Genomic DNA, 25,165 nt, shown 5'->3' with positions numbered 1-25,165 from the left:
GCTATTACAGTTTTCATCAGCCCTCTGTCAATCAAAATGAAATGCAACAATATGGAATTAAAGGTTGTCATCTGCTCTGGGCAACCTTGACATTACTGTCAGCTGGGCGATCCGTACTTAACCCAGATAATTCAACGTCACGTGTACATTGCACGTCTGAACACAATGCCACAACTTTAACTTTCGATTAAAGGAAGGTCCACAGAAGTCAGCTGTAAAATTCTGGGTAAAATTAACAGCTGCATTGGCTTCAAGTTGCGATACCACACGCACCGTTTCTTTCCATGCAAAATAATGTCGTTGCCCGAAGAAAAGAGTTCTCTGTGCTAGACCAAGAGAGGGCGCAATTATCCTAGCAACGGAGGCCCCTTTGGTAGTAACTGCGCATCGCTGGTTCGCGAACGACTATGAAATACAAGCGTTGTAGTCACATCGCTACCAACAAATTGAGCACTCCAGACCACATGGCTTTTTTTTCCACCGATGAGGGGGCGCTCCTGTTCAGGACGGATTCGCAACGCTGACTGATCCCTAAAACTTTAACCTCAAACGTCGGTAAACATTAGAAGAAGGACTCCGTGTGTGGACCGTAACTTTTATCTTCTTTTGTTACAAACGTTCATAAAAATCATGGGCCAACTGTGCGTGCAAAATCAAATTCTAGCGTTCGTCCACATTCACATCGTTCAAATTTTCCACCAAGTAAAATTAGAAAAATACTGAGGAAAGAAAACCAAATGCAGATGTCGTCGAATTTGGTTTCTTTGCTGTTTTATCACAAAACGACATGACGATGATGCATACATACATTTGAGCTCGGATAAACACTGTGCAACAGCATTACGTTTATCCAACTTAAAGAAAATTACAACATGCACTCTAACGTGTTGAAGAATTTTTTTCCCAGACTTGTTTAAGTTGGCAGACAGGACAAACTCCCACGAATTCAGGCAAAATCAAATCTTGTGAGTGCACCAATTGAACGCACAACTCCGCAGAAATCAGTGAGTAGACCTCACACGGCAAGCCATTTTAAACCGTGTTCCCTGAATCAATCTTATTCAATGCAATCTGTTGAACGGGGTGGTGCCAGACTTGTTTGGGTTCCATGCCTAAGTTAACTTAAACAATTGTGGCTTAAACATTTAAATACAATTAGTCACAATTTTGAAATCATTCATCAGCATAAACGACATTAGTTTGTGTTAAAATTTTAGTTCACTGATTCAATTTCTATTCTCAGGTTTCCAAAATAAAAGTTAACAAATTCAACTTGTGAATTAGGACAATAAGCTCTATCAGATAATTTAACACCTTCAACTTGAAATTCTGTCGACAATCGATCGACATACCCGAAAGGAAAGGGACGGATGACCATACTTGAAAACAGAATGACACAAATCCTCCCCAACTTTAAATGGACCAGCCCATGAAAAGTGTCTCCTATTCAAAAAATCAGTAACACTTCTCACCAGATGAAATGTAAAGAAGTACAGCTACACAGATATATGAAGTAAAGGTAGTAACATACTCAGCGTTCCTCAAGATAAGGTCAAATCGTGCATGTCTCCCTTTTTTATAAAGAAATACATTATACCACTCGCAGGAATCGCCAAAAAATAAATAATATCGCTGATATTTAACTTCAACAAACTGTGACATGAAGTATGGACATCTATTTCAAAATAGATGATCCATACTTCATGTCTACGAAAAAAATGCATCCAGTCTGGCCAACTTTACACCAACTCGACGCCTGAGAACTCAGATAACCTTTGAAACATTCTTCAAGAATGTAAGTACAATGGCTATTATACCCAAACGTTTAAGAAGCTGCTGTCTGGAAACTGGGCAACTATCACGACACTTGTAAATTTTTACTAACACTTATGTTACATAATATGCGGCCCTGATAACTTATTTCTGGTTGAGTACCAGATCGAGTCTGACCTCAACAATGAAAAAAAACTCTCGGCTCCTTCGCAATTTATGTCGAGGCCCAATTTCTAAGCTTCTGTGTAAAAGGAATGGTTGAAAACCACACCCAATGCCGCCCAGGGTACACCAAAATGTGGCCTGCTCTCTTTCCCCCAACTGCCTTGAAGTTTCTCGGGAAAACGTCTTACTCTATCACCCACTGTTACAGCTGTCCTACATTATAAAAACCTAAAATCCGTTCAACCTGAAAGAAACACCAACCCCCCAGCTTTTTTACACTATCAAAAACAGTAATATGACTAGCACAGAAAATGTACAGGACAAGTTAAAACACGATCACTTACTACGTCAGATATACATTTAAACCAACGATACAATTGTACATGTGACCACCTGGGTAAAAAGAAGAAGTTAAACTGAAGGTCAGGCTTCACCCTTGCCTATCATGTCAAATTTTTCCTTTCGATTTCTTTTGTCAAGAAAGAAAAAAGGAAAGAGAAAAATAAACACTGCTCAGAATGTCCTACAAACAACTAATAAGAATATGTGGGAGGGTTAACAGAGCACGGAGGCGGAATATGTGGGAGGGTTGGCAGAGTGGAGAGGCGGAATATGTGGGACGGTTAACAAGCACAGAGGCGGAGTATGTGGGAGGGTTAACAGAGCACGGAGGCTGTGCTGTCGTAGTTATTAAAAAAAACTTAAATGTTTCCGGGGTAGGGTAGAATAAATGGATGATGGAAGCACACTTGAAATGCATGAGGGAAATTGAAGAAAAACCTCCACGTTAAATCTACACATTCTGCCAGAAAGAATTCTGGGAAAAGTAGCAAGTACACAGGATGTGAGGCAGCACTGAATGTTTGCCAGGAGCATGCTTCCACGCGTGTGGCTACTTGTGAACTCCAAAAACACAAAATTATGACTTTGAATGATACTCCAGGCCCAGAAATAGGATTTAGGAGTGTTGGTGCAGAAATGCTCGCAGGGTGACGACAACAAAATGGTCCATGAGAATTTTCGTCCACCTTGCAGAGGATGTGATAAAGGAGTGTGATTCCAAAACAAAACAAAAACAAGGCTGGAGAAAAGACTATGAGCTCATCATGAGAGATGGTCGGCTTGTTACCACGAGAGGATATGGCAGGATATGCACGATTTCCCAAATACTGACAAAAACTGGAACGTATATTTAAAAAACCCTACATCAGCTAACACTTTGGCCGGCTAAGACAACTTGATATTGCTTAAAAGTTTGGTATCTACAATAGTCATAATACTGACAATTACAATAAATCTGTCAATGGTCTTCGTGCATGAATTTGTCTACAGGGATAGAACTATCTATGACATATGCTTAAGTGCGAGTTAAAGTGCCCATCCACAGGTGATGAGTAGCCTTCATATCATCCCAAGATACAATGGGTCTGTGCAGATTATGGTGAAAAATCGAAGTGCCTTCTTTCACGTCACTGGTATATGCCCCCCCCCAGTACAAGTGCTAGTAATCTTCACCAGTTCCAAAAAGTAGTCAGCATGGGTGCCACCTACAATTCATGCATGCAGGCCATTAAGCTCTACAAATCTGAGATCTATGCATGGATGGACATGAATAACAGCTAGATTAAGCTCATTGCCGACAAAATTCTAACCACTCTTTCTATCAAGAATCAGTTCCTACTTTTGCACACATTAAAAGAACCTGAGTACGAGGATTTCTATCAGATTCGCTTATTTCCAGACACAGGCTTAAAGTATGAAAATAAAATCTGTATGAAACACACAATCAATGCGTTTCATTTGCAAAACAAGGAGGGAAGGGTTTGCAGGTGGGAGGAAACGTATATCTACGTGTGTAAACAGCGCCCTCTCCAGGTCATTCCCACCTCAAAACTCTAACAGCTACTGTAAACCAAAAATCTAACAGCAAAAATATAAACGAATATAAAATGAGGTTTGCGAAATATTACAGGAAACTATCTTAAAGCTCCCCAATTCAAACAAAACTAAACCTGCTGAAAAGACTTTCAATTACTTGTGAACCCCTTTTTCCATACTTCTCAGCCATCTGGCATACATGTAGTTCTGACAGCATTGTCCAACACACTTTACCTTCACACAAAAAAATGATTTCATATAAATAGACACAAAAATAAAATCTTCAAATCATAACGATTCATTTTCTACTTCTAGTTGTCACAAATAGCTATTTACTGATTTGGGTCGGAATATACCTCAAATAGGAACTCCTTTTTTTTTGAGACATATCCGATTTGCGAGAAACAAACAGTGATTCTACAACTCTAAAATTTGCTGAAGTTACAACAGTTTTTTTTTAACTACTAGCAACACATTAAATTTCAATAGTCATACATAATTATATACAGTTCAGGAAAGGAATTAAGTTGCTAGAAGATGCATTAACAATGCAAATATATATAAGACACGGTTATGGAGGTACATGTATGTCTGAGTGCAGATTTCCCCACTAAATCTCAGTCAGAAAGCATGAAGCTCAACTTCATGTTTCTAGGTGACAAAACAAGTGAGAGGGTACATTCTTTTCACCGAGAGATTCCATTTTGGGGGGGGGTTGATTTTTGTCTACAATCTCCATGTGAAAGATCTGGGTAGTTTGTTGGCCGTTGTGGGCTGTATATTAGAGTGAAGCTGTGCACTGGTTCCCGATTGTCCATTTGGAATGTGTGTAGGGAACCAGTGTGGACCACTCCAATCTCACACAACAAAAATACTTTACAAATGGAGTGGTAACATGGAGAAAAGTGTCTTTGCTTCAAGCAACCCATGGCCAATACAGACTTTTCACACAGCAATCTGTAGTTACATGCAACTCCAATACACACAAATAGATTTATCTGCACCACACGAACTCTGGAAAGTGCCCTCGCTTGGTTCTTGAGGCTTATTAAGTACGGATCCCAGAGAGAGACACACACAAACTATCCAGATTGTTGGGAATTCTAAATCGACGCTTATTTTCTCAAACTAGCACACTGTGTCATTTGGTTTACACGAGAAAGGGAGTATGAAGCCAGGTCTCAGACTGGCTCATGGCATATTTGGGCATTGGCCTCGGGTGGTTTCATCTCGTTCATTATTTTGGATTGTTCCAAAGAGTTGCTTCTGCTTACTACAGAGGGCTTTCATCGGCAGCCATGTTGGAGTACAGTTTCGCATAAATTAACTCCATTAAATATCTCCTAGCCAAACCTGCGCATGTTGGAAGGCGGCAAAGACTAGCTTGCTCCCCAGCATGGCTCCTTGTAAAAACCTCACATTATCTGATACAGGAAACCAGCAGTGCTCCGAGTTCCTTCCTGGGTAGGTGGGGGGAGGGTGCTGTTTGAGGGGAGGAGGGGTGAGTTTGGGGGTTGTATGGTGGGCCTCACTTGTCAAACATGATGTCAGGGTTTTCCACCAGGATCTCCACCACTTTTTTCTGGTATGTCAGCAGGTAGAGGTTGTCCATGATGGTCTGGTCGTTGGCCTCTCTCAACAGCGTCGGGCCAAAGACGATGCCCACGTTCTCCGCGCTCATCTTGTTCTGCTCCTTGTGCTGAACCACTCTTGAGGGAGAAATAAAAAAGGGGAGACTTTACGGTACAGTGCTCCACAGTGGCATAACTAACACGGGGGGTTCTTTCGCAGAGTTGGAGTTGAATCCCTCACAAGTCCCTTCATGAGACTAGTCGTGAGTAACAGTTTGAACAAGGATAAAGGAATGCTTTTGCCACCGTTTGTTTGAATAGCTTGTGACGTGAGTAAAGACTGAATGACTTGTGTGGACTTCACTACACCACTGCCCTTCTGAATAGTCATCGATCATTCGCGCCCAAGAGGCCATCTGCCAAGTTGATGGTCGCCTCCCTATATACTGTGCTACAGTGTACCATCCACACAACAATGATTATACAACACAAGGGAGAGACACATTAAACACTCTCTGAATGCATAAACTTCAAATGGTCCTGTGCGGCACAAACTGCGTCACAGGTGGTAAAAGTTACCCATGTAACAAGGACACCATCACAAATTGTGCCCAACCTGATGTAATGACCCAGCAGCAGAATGCCGCACCAAGTAATGCATAACCAATTCTTTTATCCTGACAAGCACAAAACCAAATACACTCGAACATGTCCTACTGACGGTGACGACACTCAAAAGTTTGCGAAGCATGGACGAGGGCAGCAGTCACTGCATGACCCCTGATCTCAGTGCTCATGCTTCTTTCTGTTTGAGACCAACAGAGGGCGCCCTTACCTATTGAGGTGGTTGATGAGATGTTTCAGTGTGTGGTAGTGGGCTGGCTTGATGTTGTACAACTCACTCATTGCGTCGTGCAAGGCCTCTAACCTCTCTGTGGCGTTGACGATTTCTGCACACAACCAAAGAAAAACAGGAATTCATTTTTGAAAAAGTGGGAAAAAATATGAGTGGTTAATTACACTAAAACAGCAACTCGTAATTCATAAGCCCCTTAACCTTCAAAGAATTGGATTACTTTGGCCCGTGTCACAGAAGGGGTGGGGCAGGGTGATTCTGCCCCCCCCCCGAATTTGGCTTTGGCAAACTCAATTCTTTTGAAACTTCAGATGCAAGTAAAGACACTCTTTATCACAGCAAACGATTGAAGTTTGAATGCAATCCGACATACAGTTTTGCTGTTACAGCCACTTAAAGTTCAAGGTTACATGACAACCAGTCCACATACGATGAGCACCACAGTGGAAAAGTATAAATTTTTGGCTGACCTGTCTCAGAAAAATTGGGAGCTGAGCAACCACGGTATGTTTGAGTTTCACACAATTGATGTCAAACTGACTGCAAAGAGTTACTCTAGAATACATAGAGGCTCAGCTCCTAAAAAAAAGCACTGCCATGATACTGGACAAAAGTATCGAGGGGGCAGAATCGGCCCTCAGCTCTTTCAGCTCTTTCAGGGTTAAAGAGATCCCACATCTTGGAATTTTTATTTATAAAGTACACATATCTACCAGTCTTGGTGCTCAAGGTGATAAATCATCATTACCCATGCTCATCGTGCCTTCAAAATATTTCAACGGCTATCTTGAGTGAACAGCTCAATGTTGTTTGACTGATGTTGTTTGGTTGATCCAAACACAATGGGTATCCCTGCTCTCACAGGTATCTATTACATGTACTCCTGGGGAAGGGGGGTTATTGTGACAAAATGTCCTGCCCAAGGACACAAATACAGCCAACGGCATGGGCTGGGTTTGAAAACAAGAACCTGCAGAATACCCGTAGGATTTGGAGTTCTATGCCTTAAGCTGCAACACTCTTCAGGAACTGTGAACAAGGATACTGGAAAATATTGCTACAGGACTTGATTCTGGCCTTTGGGACCAAATACCGACACTGACAAAGCTTTAGATTACAAGGTCAAAAACAAATCCGTCACAGGCTAACCACTACTCCAATTCCCCGTATGGTCGCACACCGGATGAACGACAACCAAGAATCCCCTTTATCACAGCCCGTTTGAACAGCATGTGTCTCGACTGGTGACTGGCTCCGTTGCCGGCGGCTCAGTCACTGACTTGTGAGAAGTTTAACTACAAGTACAAGACAGGCCGAGTCGGTACTCACTGGCTGCCATCATGAAGCGGTCGTACATCTCAAATGGGACAAGGGGGATGGGTAACTGCCTCAGGTACATCTTGAGCGCTCCGGAGATCACGTTGATGTCGGGGAAGTCCTTGACGCTGATCTTGGCACTGGCCCCATCTGGACAGAACGTGGGAAAAAATCAACCGAACCATTACCAACGAGGCACACGTGCTTAAGTACCATACCATCAGAGCTAGAGTGCTCAATGCTTTCTTCACTGCAGCAGTTTCAGATGTGAAGGCACAAAAAAACTTATCTGGGCACCACTGGAAACTTGAAATTGTTTCCATCGGGTAACAAGGAATTAAAAATGGGGTGGCAGGGCAAAGTTTTTTGGGGGGAATTTGAGGGATAAGGAAATGGCTACTCTAAATTCTGCCTTGAGAGTTTTAGACAGCTTGTGGAGGAAGACAAAATGACAGGCTTGCAAGGGCAAAGCTGAAATTCACAACCTACATGTACTCGATGGGTTTCAGAAAAGACGAGCAAAGATGAAACGATTTTAGTGAAATGAAACCGAAGCTGTGGACTGGTTCAGGAGATCAGAGTATCTGTCCCCACGTATGAAAGAGAAAGGGGACCAGGCATTCCGTAATATGAATCACAGGGGAATACCATGGTTTTTTTATTCAAAGGGTGAAAACGTCTATACTGTAAACAAGCTATTTTTTTTTTACATGGCACGGGGTCTCAAAAATCTTGATCACTGATAACTTTTCACTTCACCCCCCCTTGGAAACACTGACATACCACTTTCTCACAAATTTGGTGGTGAGGTCGTTTTTCATGCTAGACAGCTGGCCAGTCATTGTTTCAACAAGTTCCACATCAATTTGGATTCTTATCCCCGATTGAGATGCATCATGTCCGATTTTCATTTCCGATGACAAACCGCCCGGAAAACAATCAATTAAAAGCCAAATAGATTGAGCAAATGTAATTGCCTGTGAGTCCTGCAACAATTACGTAACACTGGGTAGGTAAAGGGGTGGGGGGGAGGGAAGTTAGGCAAGGGTGTGGCTTTGACATCATCAGGCTAACCCCCCCTCCTGATGCTTATTTCCTCCTTGTGCACTTTCTTCCCAGAGTCAACCTAGCCCCCAGTCGTCTTAATCCCGCTGAAGGACGATTTCCTCAAGAGAGAGTCCGGGCGGTTAATGAGACCCTTCCTCATGAAAAGAGGGGAGGGGTAGCCCCAGGGGAGGGGAGGAGTGTGGGTCACGAGACCACAGGGTTTCACCTGCTGAGTTTCTCCGTTTTGCACGACATGGAGTCTTAAATCTAAACTCCCCACTGACTTGATGGATTACCTACTTAAACAAGGTTTCGACAAGATAATCCGCAAGATCGGGTGAAACGTACTGTTAAAATGGCCCGCTTAATTCCTTCCCAGAAATGCGTGCTTGAGCAGTTTTGTCAATGAATGACAAAGATTTCCTATATGAGTTTCACAAATAACACTTGCTACTCTTGTTTTGATCTTGATCTTAACACAAGTTGCTGACAGTCTGTTTTTGAAACAACGGAGTCAAACAAATGTAATATTTGATGTGAGACAGGAAAATGAACACGATCTGTTTTTGCCGGGAACAAAATTGGAAAAGTAGTCTTTCTTTTGAACCGAGGGTTCAGCTTATGAGGGGATCTCCTGCCAGCAACACAAATCTTCTTTTATTGAATCTGCTTCCCCATTCCACCCCCAAAAAACAACAAAAAGTATGTCCCGAACGCAAAAATACAAGGAGTGAAAATACTGTCCATGGCCTTGGCAGTTTCACATTCTTTCGGATGCACACAATTGAAATTGGAATCTGTTCTGTAAACGATGATGTTTTTTGTTGGTGAGGCTTCTGAATGTGTCCCTGGTACTGTACGTGAGCAGCGAAGGACAGTGAACTTCAGTACAATGGACTTGGAATGTAAGTGTGACAATGAAACATCACCTCCCATGAGACATACGCTTGGTCGCTTTCTCACTTTTGTGGATTTCTTTTGTTCGTCAGATGAAGGACACAAAGTGACACTGACAATGAACAGATATCTTTGTGACAAACAGAATTGCTCTGTTTCTCTACTGAAAGACCTTATTCGCTCCCGGCCATTGTCGGGCCTGAAGAATAATAGAAGTCTTCTTGCAAAGATAAAACTTGTTGGAAAGGGAATGCAGGAATTTAACACAAAGCAGATGAAAGAATGACTAATACACACGCAGTGATGCAACCTGGACAAAATAGGCAAGGGGAAAAAAAGACACAGATGGACACATGTCAAATGGGTAACTCCACACGTGCAAAATGAAGGATGTTTTTGGGCCAGCAGGGTTTAGTTTTTCTGTCCGTGACAACCGACGACCAGACATGCTGGATACCTGCAAACCAGCAACAGGTGCGGAATTTGGACACCCCCCCAGCTGTAACCTATCAAAGAAGACATTGTCCCCCTTGCTCCATCCCGTCTGGTTTAGGTTTTTCGAAGAGGGAGGAGAAATTATCGGTGGCCTGTTTCGTTTATCTGGGTCCAATTAGGCTGGGGCCAGAAATAATGACGATATGGCCCCTCCTGTTCCGCTAGTGGGGGTCTCCGTTGCATAAGAAATATGACAACCTGGCACTTGGGTTACATATTTTTCCTTCCTGATGGGAAGACAGTCCAGGTCCCCAGAGAACTGAGGAAAAACTCAGTGATTATCTATTCTCCTTCACACAGTGCCCCAGTCAATCTCGCAAAACTGATTCAGGTCTAGGTTCACGTTGCTTATTTTTTCCCATCTTTGTATAAGTGAGTAGCAGATACGTACATGTACATTATTTTCAGGGTCTTGTAAACTATAATTTGGCTTTGTAGTTTGTCTGACCTCACCTCGTGTTTTTCCATGCAACACACTTGCATTCAAAGTTGGGCGCTCATTCTTTCTGATATTTGGAACGACAAAACAATTTTCATTGCTGTCTGAAAATACGTCCTTATCGCTCATGGAGGGACTTGTAAGGAGTGTGGGAATGTAGCAACTTGTTTCGCATTCATGAACATTTGTCTTTCATCATCTTCAAAATTAACTTTACCCTGCGCATGCAGGAAAAAAAAGACACTTTAGGACAAACTGAATAAAAGGTCAAAGAAGCAAAACCTGATTGAAGAGGGCTTGTGCTAGAATTCAAACCAACCTATGTTTAACCAATCTATATTTGACCTACCAGTGTTTGAGTGTCTTTGGTGAGAATCGAACCTGGACTGACCGCTTTCAACAACAAAGCTGGAAATTAGACTAACAAGGACAAGTTAGCACACTGTTCTTTCATGATACTATTTCAAGTGTTTCCACCATACAACATTGATCTCACCTTTGTCAAACCGCTGCCTACAGAGATCCATGTCATCCTGCATGCCTGGTATCCTGTACAAACCCTCAATGCCCAAACCTGAAATCAAAGGGAACCATTCCATTACTTGCAAAGCAGATGGATTAATCCCAAACTCTTTAACGTGACACAAGAAAATTTAGTTTTCACAAGAATGCATGCGCCACTGTGTTTCATTTTGGGTGGTGTATCTTGCCTTTTCTTTTCTAAAAGAGAAATGCTGGACTCAAAACAAGACTGTCTTCTAGACTCTCATTTATTTCAGAGGGCACAATGAATCCCAATTTCACGTGGCTCCTCTTCTCACAGTTCACAGCAAATAAATACTTTATAAATACGAAGACTGTCAAAAGCAGAGCACGGGAAAGCACGTGTTAACCTTAGGGGCAAAATTGGCTTGAAACGTAATCTGACAATACAAATGTTATAATTCTTATCAAGTCTTGGCCATGCCACATGTTCACAGAATCTTTCTGATAAGAGTTAATGCCGCTCTTTTGGAAGCCGTTTCCAAAGTGTCATGGATGTGGATGCAAATGAGATCGGGCCAGCTCTTTGATTCTGACCTCTGGATTCCAGCTCCTCTATGCATCTGTCCACTACCACGGACCGCATCGTGCCGTGGGCTTTGGCCAGGGTGGTCAGGTCGACACCATAGACCCGCTTGATGAGGCGGCGGTCCGGCATGCAGTCCGAGGGCACTCTCTTGGAGCACTGCTTGTGAGTGCTCAGACCACAGTCTGTAAAAGCCGAGGGGGAGAGGAACTGTTAGATAAGAGGACATGCAGTCCAAGGACATACTTTTGGAGCAGTGCCTGTGAGTGCTCAGACCACAGTCTGTAAAAAGCGAGGGGGGAGAGGAACTGTTAGATAAGAGGACATGCAGTCCAAGGACACACTTTTGGAGCAGTGTCTGTGAGTGCTCAGACCACAGTCTGTAAAAGCCGAGGGGGAGAGGAACTGTTAGATAAGAGGACATGCAGTCCGACTCCAAGGACACACTTTTGGAGCAGTGCCTGTGAATGCACAGACCACAAGCTGTTGAAACCAATGAGGAGTGGAATGGTTAGACTGGAAACATGCACTATGAGGACATGCTCTTAGAGCACTGCTTGAAAGTGCTAAGACACCTGATCCCAGGGCGTGCTTTTGGAGCATTGCTTGTGAGTGCTCACACCACGATCTGTTGGAATCAACGTGACCATTTGAGTCTCTGTCTTCCCGAACAATAGAGGGCATGTTTTTACACAACAGAGACAGTCGTTTGGTGGGAGCACATCGTGTGCCCACATAGGTTCATGCACGTTTGGCATCGAACGCAATGAGCACATGCAACCATTTTCTGTTTGAAAGTTGGGTCTCTGGATGTGAGTGGGGCGCATGCACAAGCCTTCTTGAAAAACTTGCATCTCTTCTTTGCTGATAAGGATACACTTGAACTTAAGGCAGACAGGGCAATATTTGTGTAATTATTTTGTCTGTTTTCTTTCTTTTTTGCTTTGAGCTTAAAAATTGAAAAGAAAAACACAAGCGCTAATGTTTTTCTTCCCCAAACAATCATCAGTGTAATCCATTTAGGAGGCGTCAATTAGAGCGAGCAAATCACAGCAGGAAACGATTTAAGAGTAAATAACTGGCACCGTTTCTTTCGAATTGCGTGCCAGTGGAGGGGTACATGCATTGCTGCACATGTAGATAAGAGAGGAAAAGTCTAAATTCGGTGCCATGACATCCATGCAATGGTCGAATGGTAGGTGCTGAAGGCAGCTACGGTACATGCAGCCGGCATCTATTTTTATTTATTTTGATTGAGAAAACTGATAGAGAAATGAGGTCTGCCATTCGTTACATTTCTGTGTTTTGGGCACCGGAGAGGAAGACACTTTTTTTCTGGTTTTTCCTGTCAATGTAATCACGTAGTTACATTGTGCACAGGGGGGGAGGTTTTTTTTTTTACCTCGAGATCTGACGAATCAGGAAATGGAAATGGAAGTGACAGCTGGCATTAAGCATGTTTGCTTTTTCCTTTCTTTGAAGGGTGGGTGGACGGGTGGGGGGAAACATGGGCCAATCCACTTTCAAGTGGGAATTCCTGCTAACTGTGTGCACTGTACATTCTGAGATGCTCAAGAGAAAATCCTCCCTTCTGGTAGCTTGCTTATAATTGGACCTGCGGCATGACTGCCTGCTGACTTTGGAGCAGTGCTTCACCACAAATTTGTCTGGTTAGGTTGGCAAACCGTACCCCAACAGACAACTGAAACAACTGATATGTAGCTCCCAACGGGAGGAATATCCAGACTTGTGAGCTCAATGAGCAGGGATAATAGTAAGGTATTGGCAGCCCGGAATGACAGATATTCTCATAAATGCTTTATCACTATGGCTAATATTATTTTAAGGAAAGCTGCTTTGCAAAAAGGAGTGAAATGAAGGGGAAAAAAACATATTCCACGAAAGAAAATTTAGGCTTACTAAAATCATCTACTGATATATCAACCACAACAGTTCAGACTACATGTACCTTTAATAGTCAGGGAATTCAGGACTATTTAGGTTGAGAAGTGAAACTGTTATCACCTCCATTTGATTGGATTACAACTTCCTTGTTCTGTAACTTTTCGAGTCAAACCTGACAAGTCGGTATTGATGTGATGGCTGGTGTTTTCAGAACCAACTACTGAAATACACGCTCTGGCGTGACTCGTGAATGTGCCAGTCAGCGCATAACGTGAGGTGTCTGTCCCTTCCACTCACCGACCCGAGCCAAGTGCGTGCGCGGCGCTGATAAGCCGGGCTTTGTGCGATATTTTTAGCCCTGCGGTTCTTCGGGAAGTGTCTCCGGGTCCCTTCCTGTGCCCAGCAGCAATGTTGTCTTTGTTAGTTTCCATGGACTCAAACTGGTTTTCACCCGGTCAAACAATTTTTCACCCCCTCCAGGTGTACAGTCTTATCAATGACTCCACCCATTTCAGGGGTCATCCAACCCTTTTTTTTTCTCAATATCTACTTTCCAAGTTGAAAAAAAGCTTCCACGCCCAATACTGGCAAATCTTAAATGCCCATTTCCCCTGTCAAAAACTGAACCATTCCAGCTTTCAGGGCCATTTACACGTAGCATCAAACGTCTTAAGAGTAAGCGAGCTGTTCCAAATCTTATTAAGTGCTTGGGTGGAGTCAAACACCTCCACAAATTATCTTATTTTCCAAATTTGAATTCATGAAAATTGTCGACTGGATGCATGTGTGAAATCAATCTTTAGTGCATGATGGTTAAACTGAAGAAGCGTTGATGTTCCAAGTGCAAATTTGAAAACCCTGTTTTTGTTTTCCTTTGAACTAATCTAGGATACAATGCAAGGAAGTTGGCTTCTTCATCTGACTCTCATAAGTTCACTGAACACTGACCCCTGCAGTGCATGCACAAAGTGAATAGACTTTCATCCATCTTACCTGTGCATCGGACGCCCTGAGCTATGAGACCCCACATGAAGTTGCCGCAGTACTCGCACCAATTCAGACCCTTGAAGTTGTGCACCTGTCACAGCCGAGAACCAACAGTTAGCTTGGCAAAAACTTCAGCTTCAAGGCCACAAACAATAATATAATATCATTAATCTTTAAGCCAGGGGTACCAATACATACCTTATAAGTCTTATGTGAGTTAACTAAGAATAAAGCCTGATACACCAAGTTATCTGATTGCAACACAAAGATAAGAATTTGAATTCCCCAGACTAAAGACACTGTTGCTGTAACTTACTTAACCGGAATCACAAGGTTAAGCAACAGTGTCTTTAGTATGGAGAATTCAAATTGTTATGCTCACGTGAATTTAAAAAACTCAGTGTACCAGATTTTATTCAAATTCAACTCACAAAAGGCTTATTATGAGGGGCCAAGTGGGCCTTCAATAATAAGCTGGACCTTATTGTCTTTTCATAACAAATTTGTTTGAAGACTTGGTTTTGCTACTTCTACATTAGGGCTGAGTCAATTCGAATAATTCACTGTATGAATATTCGACCTTCAATTTGATCAAATATCTGAATATTCAGTCGTACCGACCGGCAGATTGTTGATGAACAAACCGTATACAAAATCAGTTGCAATAACACACACTTTTGTATATTATGATCGATATAATAGCTTCTCACATCTAGGAGAATCTCCAGCCATGATTTAGCAAGAGTTAAGAAATGAACAAGACTTATAGCCCTGTAGAAAATTTCTATTCCTTTTAAATTGTTTCATGAATAATTGACTTTTGCAATTCGTTGTAAGATTTCTGCTTGAAACAAGTCTCCATAGTGTAATGTTTCTCATTTAAAACAAAAGAAAAATTTCCCTTACTTTTCATGAATTTTGCATTCAAATATTCAAATTTGAAAAATAAAATCTGAATATTCAACAATCGATCAAATATTCGGTTATTTGGATATTCGGCACAGCCCTATTCCATATTTATTTTTTGTGTTCATACCTTGAAGTTATGTGCCTTCTCATACGACGCTGATGTCACCACATTGTCTAGGCATTCGGTTTCACTTGTGCGCGAATCAACCTGAAAGCAGACAAATATATCAAACTCTTAATATTGCCACTTCTAAAAGGCACTTTCTGATACCTTTCAAATCAATTCACACCCAACCCCCTGCCCTCTTGAAGTTCCTCTTTTCAGTCTCTCCAACCTGCACCCCAAACTCTCCCTCATTTTTTGTTTCGCCTGCCATCTGCGCCACGGTGCCTCTTCCTTGCAACTGGGCTACGTGTATTTCATTTTTTTCCGTAGAAAGTTACAGTCTGCTCGGATCAAAGAAGTCAGCCTTTCAAGCTTTTCAGATTTGTAAGTTTCAAATTACCGTGGTCACCAGGCAGTTTGCAACAGTGGTTGCACTTCTGTCTTTGACAAAGATTCTGCCAAGATGAGAATCATCCGGTTTTCCAACTTCAGTTTAATTGGGTGAAAAGAGCAAAACCGAAACAGCTTTTGCTGTACTAAAGAAGACATCAACTCCAGATCTTTGTGATCCCTGCTTGAGAGAGTCAAGTCGCAATAAATTGCGGAAGGAAGAACAAAGAAGAAAAATGGGTGTGGAGGGAAAAGAGGCAGGTATGTAGGAAACGCAGAACCCTGGGGATGGTGAACTGTGAGAATGAATGCCACCACAGCCTTATCTGAATTCCCAAGAGTGGTCTCTCGTATATCCCGTTTCCCTTCCTACTTCTTCTTCCGCCCCCCGCCCCCCCAAATGGGCACATTGTTTCCTTGAACTGCGGCAATCTCAAATCATACAGCCTAATACCGACTCGGTGCCCCGTTGGAGTTGCCAACTGCCCATGGATTACTGGGATTTGGGATATTATCAATTGAGCAAATTAAAAAAACCTGCTCTTTCGAAGCAGGCAACCTTTTGACCTACCATAAGCTCACCAAAACAGAGGCCATTTTACAGTGCACTGTGGGAAACAGCTGATGAATTTATTTGCTGGCAGTGAATGGGAAACTTGAATTGGGCCTGATGTTTGGTTAAAAAACTGATGAGTCTATTTCGAGTATCAATTTTATGCTGCTCCCATTTTGAAACTCATAAAGATCCAGATAACTGGCATGTCAGGCGGCCGCGAACTTGGACAGCCCTTCTGGGGCAACCTCTTGGTGGCGCATTGTATTTCACCAATACCAAGCCACTCCTAAAAGACTGAAATGATTTCAGGAAAGTGTGAGCTCTATTTCATGAAACTGATAAGCAGTAAATGTTGCTAGGAACATGTATAAGCTGAGCAAAATGTTGCAGAGAACTGCTGAATACAAACACACATCACATAACTTTTTGGGCTGGTAACCTCTTTTCTTGTTGGGAAACGAACAGTTTCTATGTTTTACCAGAATTATGTGATAAGCAAGATCCTGTACATGAAACCTGCCCTAAGCATACATCACTGGTTACTGGACAGATTTTGGATTGGAAAACACTGCGCTCTTTAAGCTGGTTTCCTGCATACTTTTGCAGACAGGCGACATTTTTTCTCAGCAGCTTGAGCCCCTGTGCAGTGCTGGCCCCCCTCTGCCTCCGCCTCCCCCTCAGAGACAATTAGGCCAGTAACGCTCCCTCCGACTGGACGCGACAGCTGGAGAAGAGGATCCCTAATCACAAGATGGCTTCCCAATCATCCGCACTAAGCCGTAACCCTGTGTAAAGTGCTTAACTATTGACACCCTCGTCAGGTGTTGCGGCTGGCCTTAATGAGACAAGACACTTGCCAAGTGAGTTGGGTATGCGTCATCAAGTTTAGGGGTTGATTGGGAAGCCAGGTAAGGTAACCTTCAACTGGACTGTTTCCAGAAGCAACTGCTATTTTTGAGGAGTAACTTTTGAAAGAAAACCATTACATGTTGCATGTGTGACCTTGATATGCCCATCAATCTTCACACCAATATAGTCTTGCTCGCTGTTCGGATTATTCATAGGGCAGAAACCTATCAATATTTTGTGACCAGAACTTCCTGTCCAAGCTATTTGAATGTTACCAATTCCTTTTGGTTGCTAATATAAAGAAAACTACGGCTGATCGATGTCTGCAAAGATTGGGCAGGCCATCAGATCAGGGAACTAGACTACCCACAGTGCTTTGCATTGTGTTGATAACATGTTGTGAGACAGAGTAGACAAGTTGGTGGATATGAGCTGAGGACAGGTGGTGAAGTGACCTCTGTAGGCAAACAGCCTTTGGCTGCATGACAACGGAGTTCAAGACCAGCTTCCAGAGCCGAGGCTAAGGTACATATATTGTACATGTACATCTATTGACATCATGCACCCACTCATTTACAAATGATGAATTTCTAGACTCAGCTCAAGGTGCAAGACTTGAACACAGTCGTACAGACCTTGCCACACAGCTCTTCTCACCTGATCAGAGATGGAGGCCTGGTGAGTGATGTTGGCAGGGGGGACTACAGCCCCGTTACTGACTCTCTTGTCCCGGATGGTGGCGTAGCGCGAGTGCTTCTCGTAGATGGGCTCCGACTCCATGGCCTTAATGTAGTCGGCAGCCTTGGCCTCCACGTACATCGTGATGAGGCCGTCCGCCACCAGGTCGTGCAGCGAATCGAAGCGCTTGTCCGCCACGTAGTGCTTGCCATCGTAGTAAAGCCGGAAGTTCCACGTGGTGTGGTTCAGCCTGCAGGTTGAAATCGGTAAAGGAAAATACTCAAGGCAATTAAATAATGCAGAAGAGCCAGGCATTTACTGGTTGTGGCTAAAATGTATGCAACAGCCGGTCGTTAGCTTGTTCATTTGTTGTGGGAAATTTGGACAGGGCTGGGAACAGATGGAACTATTGCTGCATTGGACTACACCAACTACTAGGCTAAAGGCAGGGGTGCAGGCTGATTGGCCGGGAGGGAAAGGTGCAATTTTCAAGAAAGCGGAACTCAAACTCAAATGAGGAAAGCAAGTGTGCACTTGAGAAGTAGATTGCCCCGATAAATGTATTTGCTATTTTACTTTTAGGTCATCGTGTATCAAAAAAGCCACATACTTTCACTTTAATAAATTAACGTACTGCTGTTTGGTAAAAATAAAAATATGAACACCTCATGCAGAACTCCTTTCTGCTGGTAGGGGGGTGTGCATCCCCATCCCTTGCACCCCCCAAGCCTATGCCCTTATATAGGCTTTTCTTAAGGGAAATAGCCATGTTTTATGCCTTTTGAAACAGTTTGTACGTACATATAGGTACTGTTATCTTGGCATTGAATTCATATTTTTTTTAAATAGTTTGGGTCTTTGGTATTTTTTCTTTCTTTGCCCCATCTGGGGGTAAATGGAGGAAGTTTTAAACAACATCCCTTGCCCTTGTTGCTATGCCAACTGGTATTACATTTATGTCTTTCTTTAATGTGAACCAGTTTTGTAGTCAAGACCATTGCAATAGACTAGACACAAGATCAGACATAAGACCACTCACAAGACCAGTCATGAGACTTTTCATAAGACCAGTCATATGACTAATCACAAGTTCGCATAACAAGATGAACAATGATAAAAAAGGTTTTTGTTACAGTTCATTTAAATTAGACTGGTGATCTTATGTAGATCTTGTGTTGGTCTTTAAAGGGGGGTCTTTAACAACTTCTCGAGAGCAAAAATATACGTCTTCCCAGGATTCTTCCTCAAACTACGACAAGTACTGCAACTAGCAATTCTTTTAGTTCACCATCACCCTACAGAACTACAGCATGACGTGACTAGCCAATTAGAAAAAATCGTCCCTAATCGTCAGGCTTTCCGGCCAGCCTTGGACGTGATATGATGCATGGGTTCAATATTTTGACTTCTTAATGCTGTTGTGGTATCAATGCAGGATTAGGCCGAGATCTGAGCGATTTCTCTTTTTTTTTCTAAGGGATATGGGGACTGAGACAATTCACAGACAGGATGCACCACATTTGCCATATCGAGTGGCAGACGGCTGACCAACGCCGTTAGGATTACTCAATGGAGCCAATATTATTGAAGGGTAAATCCCACTGTCCAAATGAACACTTCCCCTGCGGATGTGCAGGCGTGAAGTTGATGGTCATGTAGCGAGGATCTGGTGTATGGGCGTTGTTTGCATCGTATTTACACAACACGAAAAGGAAGATATTGACTGCCACGTGTCAATTACAGGATGGAATTTAAAAATAGTTCTGTTTTGCAAAAACTAAGGGTTGGTCCCACTCTACAATTAAACAAACAAACAAACCCCCTTTAACAGATTTGGGATGAATTCAATGGCCCTTGAAGAAATTTTGTTAAAAAGCCTTTTGCGAGTTAAATTTTGAATAAAATCTGGTGTACTGAGTTATCTCATGACATATAAACAGAACAATTTGAAGTCCCCACACTAAAGACACTGTTGCTATACCTCATGATTCAGGGCAAGCTTTTGCATATATGTGCCGGTAGTGACCATCACCTTGGGAATGAAGTGGTTTCTTTATGCCCTTCTTACCCACTGAAAAAAGTGTATTCGTGCAAGGCGTCTCTTGCATACATCAAAAAAAGCTGCCCCAAATCACAAGGTGTAGCAATGGCGTCTTTAGTATGGGGAATTCAAATTATGTTCACATGAATTAAAAAAACTCGGTGTACCAGATTTTATTCAAATTTAACTCGCAAAAGGCTTATTGTATGTTTTTGTAATCTGTTTATACAAGTAGCTTTGTTATGTTAAAATTCTGTACAAAGACGCATACCTGAAACTTATGTTATTTCAAACAAATAAGAACTCGGGCAATTAGTGTCACCTCGAGAAAAAAAAAAGATAAGCAAATGATGCATGAAAATTGTCTGAAACTGAGAAACACACACTTGCTTGTGAGTTAAAAAAAAGGATGTCAATATTTTTGTCTGTGCAAACACGAAGAATTAGAGGTATCCGCACCAATTTCTGGCTAGTTTCACAGGTTTCCTGATGATTTCTGGACGATCTAACCCCCTCCACCTCTCCTCAATCTACACCTCCCCGCCCCTCCTCCGATTACCATCGACAACTTCTTAAACCTTCAATGTCTCAGTTTGGTGCAGTTTGATCGGCAGGATGGACGGCATTAAAAAATTAAGAAAAAAATCTACACGGCCTAAAAATGTTAACACCGGTCATCCATCTGCAACTGCACGTTTGTGTATCATTCCTCCTGGCGTTATGATCCAAGAAGGTCTCCATCTCCAAAGTAGTGAAAAACTTCCGGCCAACACCCAGGTGTCTGTCCAAAATTATTCCCTTAGGAGCAGGAAGGGAAAAATGGCCTTGGTTCCTCATTTGCAGTTTATTTTTTCAAGTATAGGGTCCGCACAAACTGCAGATTCACCGTTCATGCCTTGCACAGCAGTGACCAGAACTGACCTACCGGTATCTGCACCACCCATGAAGTGCCAAACGCAGGGGGTGAATTCTGAATGAATTCTAAACTGAGGGCAGTAATCCCCCCTCCCCCACTAATGAAGTCACAAGCAAAAGTCTAACAAACTGCTTGGTGAGCCAAAATGAAACCAATTGGAGCAAATATCTGGCGCTGATTAATGCATCAATCTTTTCGTCCTTGAAAGTGTCAACATCTGTGCAGGTGGCTTGGTATATTCACGGTAAACCACTTCATTACAGCCAATCAGTGAGTTTACATTTCCCACATGTCTGTTACGGTTTTAGTAGCCATAGTCCGGTACTTTCAATGCCACCTCCGATTCAAAATGACAGAAAAACCAATGAACAAACTGGATCTTTATCCTAACTAGGAATTGACATCAAGCCTTGGGAATGAGCTTAAGTTTAGGTAACTGAATTTGCAAAATAAGCAGAATGAACGCAATCTGTTCCAGTGGAGGTTAAATCTGAAAAAAGGGGCACTCCGTAAGTCAAAGGTCACCTTATTCCTAGGGTGAAGTTGCCAGGTGCTCGTTGGCTCTCTCGGACCAAGTAGCTCCCTTCTCCGCCCCTCCTCAAAGAATTGTCAGCCTCCTCCCGAGTTATCGCTCCGTGAAACCTACAAGTGGATAAATGCAAAGAAAGAAAAATTTTATTCTAAAAATATATCACACACACTGAATCCGGATCAATTTTTACTGGGACACCAGTAAAAAAAAAAAGGAATGAACTGAAGATCTTCTACATCCTGTATTGATTTTATTCAAATATATACATGCATACTCATACTCAAATTAAACAATATGAGGATTGATTGCTGCTGACATGTATGAAATGAGATGTGACTGGTTTGTCTCTTTCACTCAAGTCAAAAGTCCAGTCTCAAAGAGTGCCTTTCTAGCCCTCTTTTCCCTGTCAATCCTTAGCTACAGCTTCCTGTTTTTTAGGAGGTAGCCCGGGAAAGGATCACTCAGAGCTACATGTATACAGGAGCTTGTTAACGACTATTTGAGAAGAATTCACTTTTCTTGAACGTCAAATGTCAACGCGTCAAACATGTCAGTCCTGCTTTGGCCACTGGCTCGTGTAATGGGTCTTGATCGGTGGACGGGGAGGGGGAAGGAAAAGAAAGCCTTGATAATGGCGATTTCAACTTTGGATAGGTCTGGCTTGCTATCCTGGAGCAATTTTGAGCAATGGCTATAGTTAACCATAGTTTGACTGATGTCACTCAAACTACAGATGGTTGAAATGTACAGTTGATGAGTTTGGACACATGCCCTCATTCATGGTTGCGTGGTTACTGTTGACCAATGAACATTTCTTCATTGTCAACTGCTTCAGGGCCCTTGGGAAGAACAGCTCAATGATTGGGGTAAACTGCATAGATCGTATTGGGTATTCCCTCAAAACGTTAGAGATCTTTTTCTCCATCAGGTCCAAGTACAGGGCCAAGAAAGTCAGGGCATGGCTTTGTTTCTTTGTTAGACACCGATGAATGTACAGCCAAACGTATCAGCTGATTAAGGGACAAGACCCCAAAGAGGAAAAGTCTAATCCAGTCTGCGATCAATAATTGTGAGCTATCCATTTAAACCCACCCCCACCCCGGAAACCAGACTAATTTCGGGGAACCCAAAGTCTAATGTACATATCAATGCAATGCTATACTTGCACGGACTCGGTTACAGCGTGCGGATACAATGTAGCTACATGTACTTAATGAGATCTTAATTCAGTAATGCACTGGTTTGGGGGGGGGCGAGGAAGGGGAGGGGTAGTGGCTTGATATCACATTACACTTGGGGGGGGTGTTCTTCATGATACCGATCGTCTATTGCCGAGTAGAAGGTGCCAGTGCCTATACTACTCGTACACTCGTGGAGTGCCGTGGCCATGTGGTATAAGAGTGTTGAATTCGCGATCGATGGGTAAAGCCGCACACTGCGGGTTCAAATCCAGCCCGGGGTCATGGTACATGTGCCCTCCTTGGGCAAGGCACTTTGTCACTCATTGCCTCTCTCCACCCAGGAGTAATTGGGTGCCCTGTGATGGCAGAGACGGTTATTGTGGTTGATTTAACTGCTTTGGGCTGAAAATGGCCGCATTGAGCTGTATACTCCCCAGGGAGCTGAGATGGCATCTAGAATGTTTCGTGGGCCCAGTAAGCAGGGATAATAATGGAAAAGCGATTTGAAATTAACTTAAAAGCACTATATAAGAACCTGTTGTTATTATTATTATACTAAGCAGGCTGTAATAATGTGACTAGCATTATATAAATGCTTTTTGTCAGGCACAAGATGTGATTACCATTATTCAAATTATCCACACATGTACATGTACTGTATAGATGTACTCATGTCCACATGCCTTAAGCACACATAATAGTGGTTGGTACCCTATGTGTGATTAGATACACACTATTGTTCTCCACTTTTCAGTTCTACCCAACACATTTTGCTGTTTGAATGTCTGAGTATAACTTCAACTTGTTCTTGTTTTTGTTATAACCAAAACCTGGAGGTGGCGATTGATGAAATTTTCCTTCCGGTATCCCCCTGATAAAAAGTGGGGGAAATAACCCTTTCCCCATCTGGATTTACCACCCTGTGTCCAGGCGTTTCGAATTACTGTAGACTTTGGCTTTCAACATAAAACTATTTCATCCCTCTGTTGTATTGGTTACATTTCATACTCTATGAATCCTGATCAATGAAGCATTTTCGTTTGGAAATATCGTTGATCCTCTAAAATCAGGCCCTACGGTCTAGGAAACTAACGGTAATTCTGTGTATAGTGTAATTCGACCACAAGAATCAGAAGCCATTACTGCAGCGGCACAACGCTCGTGGACAGGTGGTGCGCGCGCATTACAAGTCTCTTTGACCAACAGCCTGTCTTGATTTGCCAAATGCACGCGCGTCTCAAGCTGAAGAATGCGCCATAACTGCAGTGCCACTGCAGTTATGGCGTCTAACCGGATAAGTCGATATCTCGCTTCATTTCAGGAGTGACCAGCCGAATGCGAAGTACCAACGGCTATGCTGTTCCTGCACCATATGTGTCCAGATTTCTTCCCATCCTATAAATGTAGTATTTCAAAATTTTCCAAAGTACGTGTACAATAAATGTTTCCTCTTCCCTCTCAATATGGGCGATTCACAGTAGTGCACCTCTAAGCATTTGTAGCGTGTTGGCCAATCATAACGCGCAAAATCTGTCGATCCTTTCAAAACGCCCACTGGGTCGACAGACTTCGTGCATTGTGATTGGCCAATGCATTGCAAACTCTTGGAGGCACACTACTGTGAAACGCCTGTATTAGGTCTTGCCACAAGCGTATTCGTCTGTATACATGTACATATGAATGTTTACTATTGCTTTTTATGGTTGAAGTACCGTACATGCACTTGGTAATTCCAAGAAGTAGCTCATTTGCCTAAATCAATGGATTATTTAATGCCGTAATGTTTGTTGCAGACCATCAAGCCACTACATACAAATTATTCGGAGGAAGTGTATGATACGTGGAATAAAAACAGACGATTATGACCGGCATGGTTTATGGTGTGCTTCTAGAGCCACTGAAACCAAATTTGAGCAGACGCCAACAGCGGCAGAGATGAGAACCGCACTGAATGCAGCAAACTGCAAGGAAAATTGTGTGGATTTCTGTCGAAGAGTGCAGTGTACAGGATGCACCCAAGAACTGACTCCGTGCATTCACATGAAGAACAAAGGCATTTTTCGATTGGTCTTAAAACACCTACACAGCATACAGTATAGTGCATGTACCGGTACATGTAACAATGCAAAAATAACGTTTGGACTACATTTTGAGGTTGGGGGAGGTATTTCCCCCTAAGAATAATGCCCTTGCTGACAACTCAATCACAAGACACTTATTCATCTGCACACTGACAAATAAATTAATATAACATTGGCGTTTCATTTTCACTTCAATATCGCAGGTGAGAATGACGACAGTAGGCTCCATTCTGATTGATTCAATCAGAGCTGGTTTCCTGGAGCCGCTATTTTTTCCGGAACCCTGAGGTCACCTGGGAAGGGTCATCTGACTGTTTAGGTCTGATTGGCCGCACAAGCACACCTGTGATAATCAACAGGTGTCCCGTCCCTTTGCATGTAACTCCCAGACCGGAGCAACCTCGCAGCTAGAGCACGTCTGGGGCCCCAGGTGCATGAGAGGGTGCGAGTTAGAAATGCAGACCCGACCGTTACCTCACACGCCGGGTGCTTCCTATTGGCCCCTTCCTGCGCCAACCTTGCAACTC

General features: G+C 42.8%; 1 protein-coding gene across 2 annotated transcripts in view; it reads right to left on the bottom strand.

Annotated features, from left to right (window-relative positions):
* Window positions 1-754: 754 nt before the first annotated feature.
* The window catches only part of LOC110981531 (beta-chimaerin-like), a 54,426-nt gene continuing 30,015 nt past the window's right edge, over window positions 755-25,165 (bottom strand). For both annotated transcript variants that reach the window (XM_022239148.2, XM_022239147.2), the window contains 9 exons: window positions 21,370-21,486; window positions 17,867-18,137; window positions 15,436-15,516; window positions 14,406-14,490; window positions 11,519-11,692; window positions 10,935-11,012; window positions 7,573-7,710; window positions 6,223-6,337; window positions 755-5,525 (listed from right to left, as the gene is read on the bottom strand). In XM_022239148.2, the coding sequence (XP_022094840.1) occupies window positions 5,345-5,525; window positions 6,223-6,337; window positions 7,573-7,710; window positions 10,935-11,012; window positions 11,519-11,692; window positions 14,406-14,490; window positions 15,436-15,516; window positions 17,867-18,137; window positions 21,370-21,486 (1,240 nt within the window). In that variant the 3' untranslated portion in view covers window positions 755-5,344. The remainder of the gene's footprint in view (window positions 5,526-6,222; window positions 6,338-7,572; window positions 7,711-10,934; window positions 11,013-11,518; window positions 11,693-14,405; window positions 14,491-15,435; window positions 15,517-17,866; window positions 18,138-21,369; window positions 21,487-25,165) is intronic.

This window comes from Acanthaster planci, linkage group LG15 (genome assembly GCF_054643075.1).
Source record: "Acanthaster planci isolate LZ-2023a linkage group LG15, COTS_SCS, whole genome shotgun sequence".
Classification (NCBI taxonomy): domain Eukaryota; kingdom Metazoa; phylum Echinodermata; class Asteroidea; order Valvatida; family Acanthasteridae; genus Acanthaster; species Acanthaster planci.
Note: the sequence above shows the minus strand (reverse complement) of the source record. Positions and strands in the feature narration are given on the sequence as shown.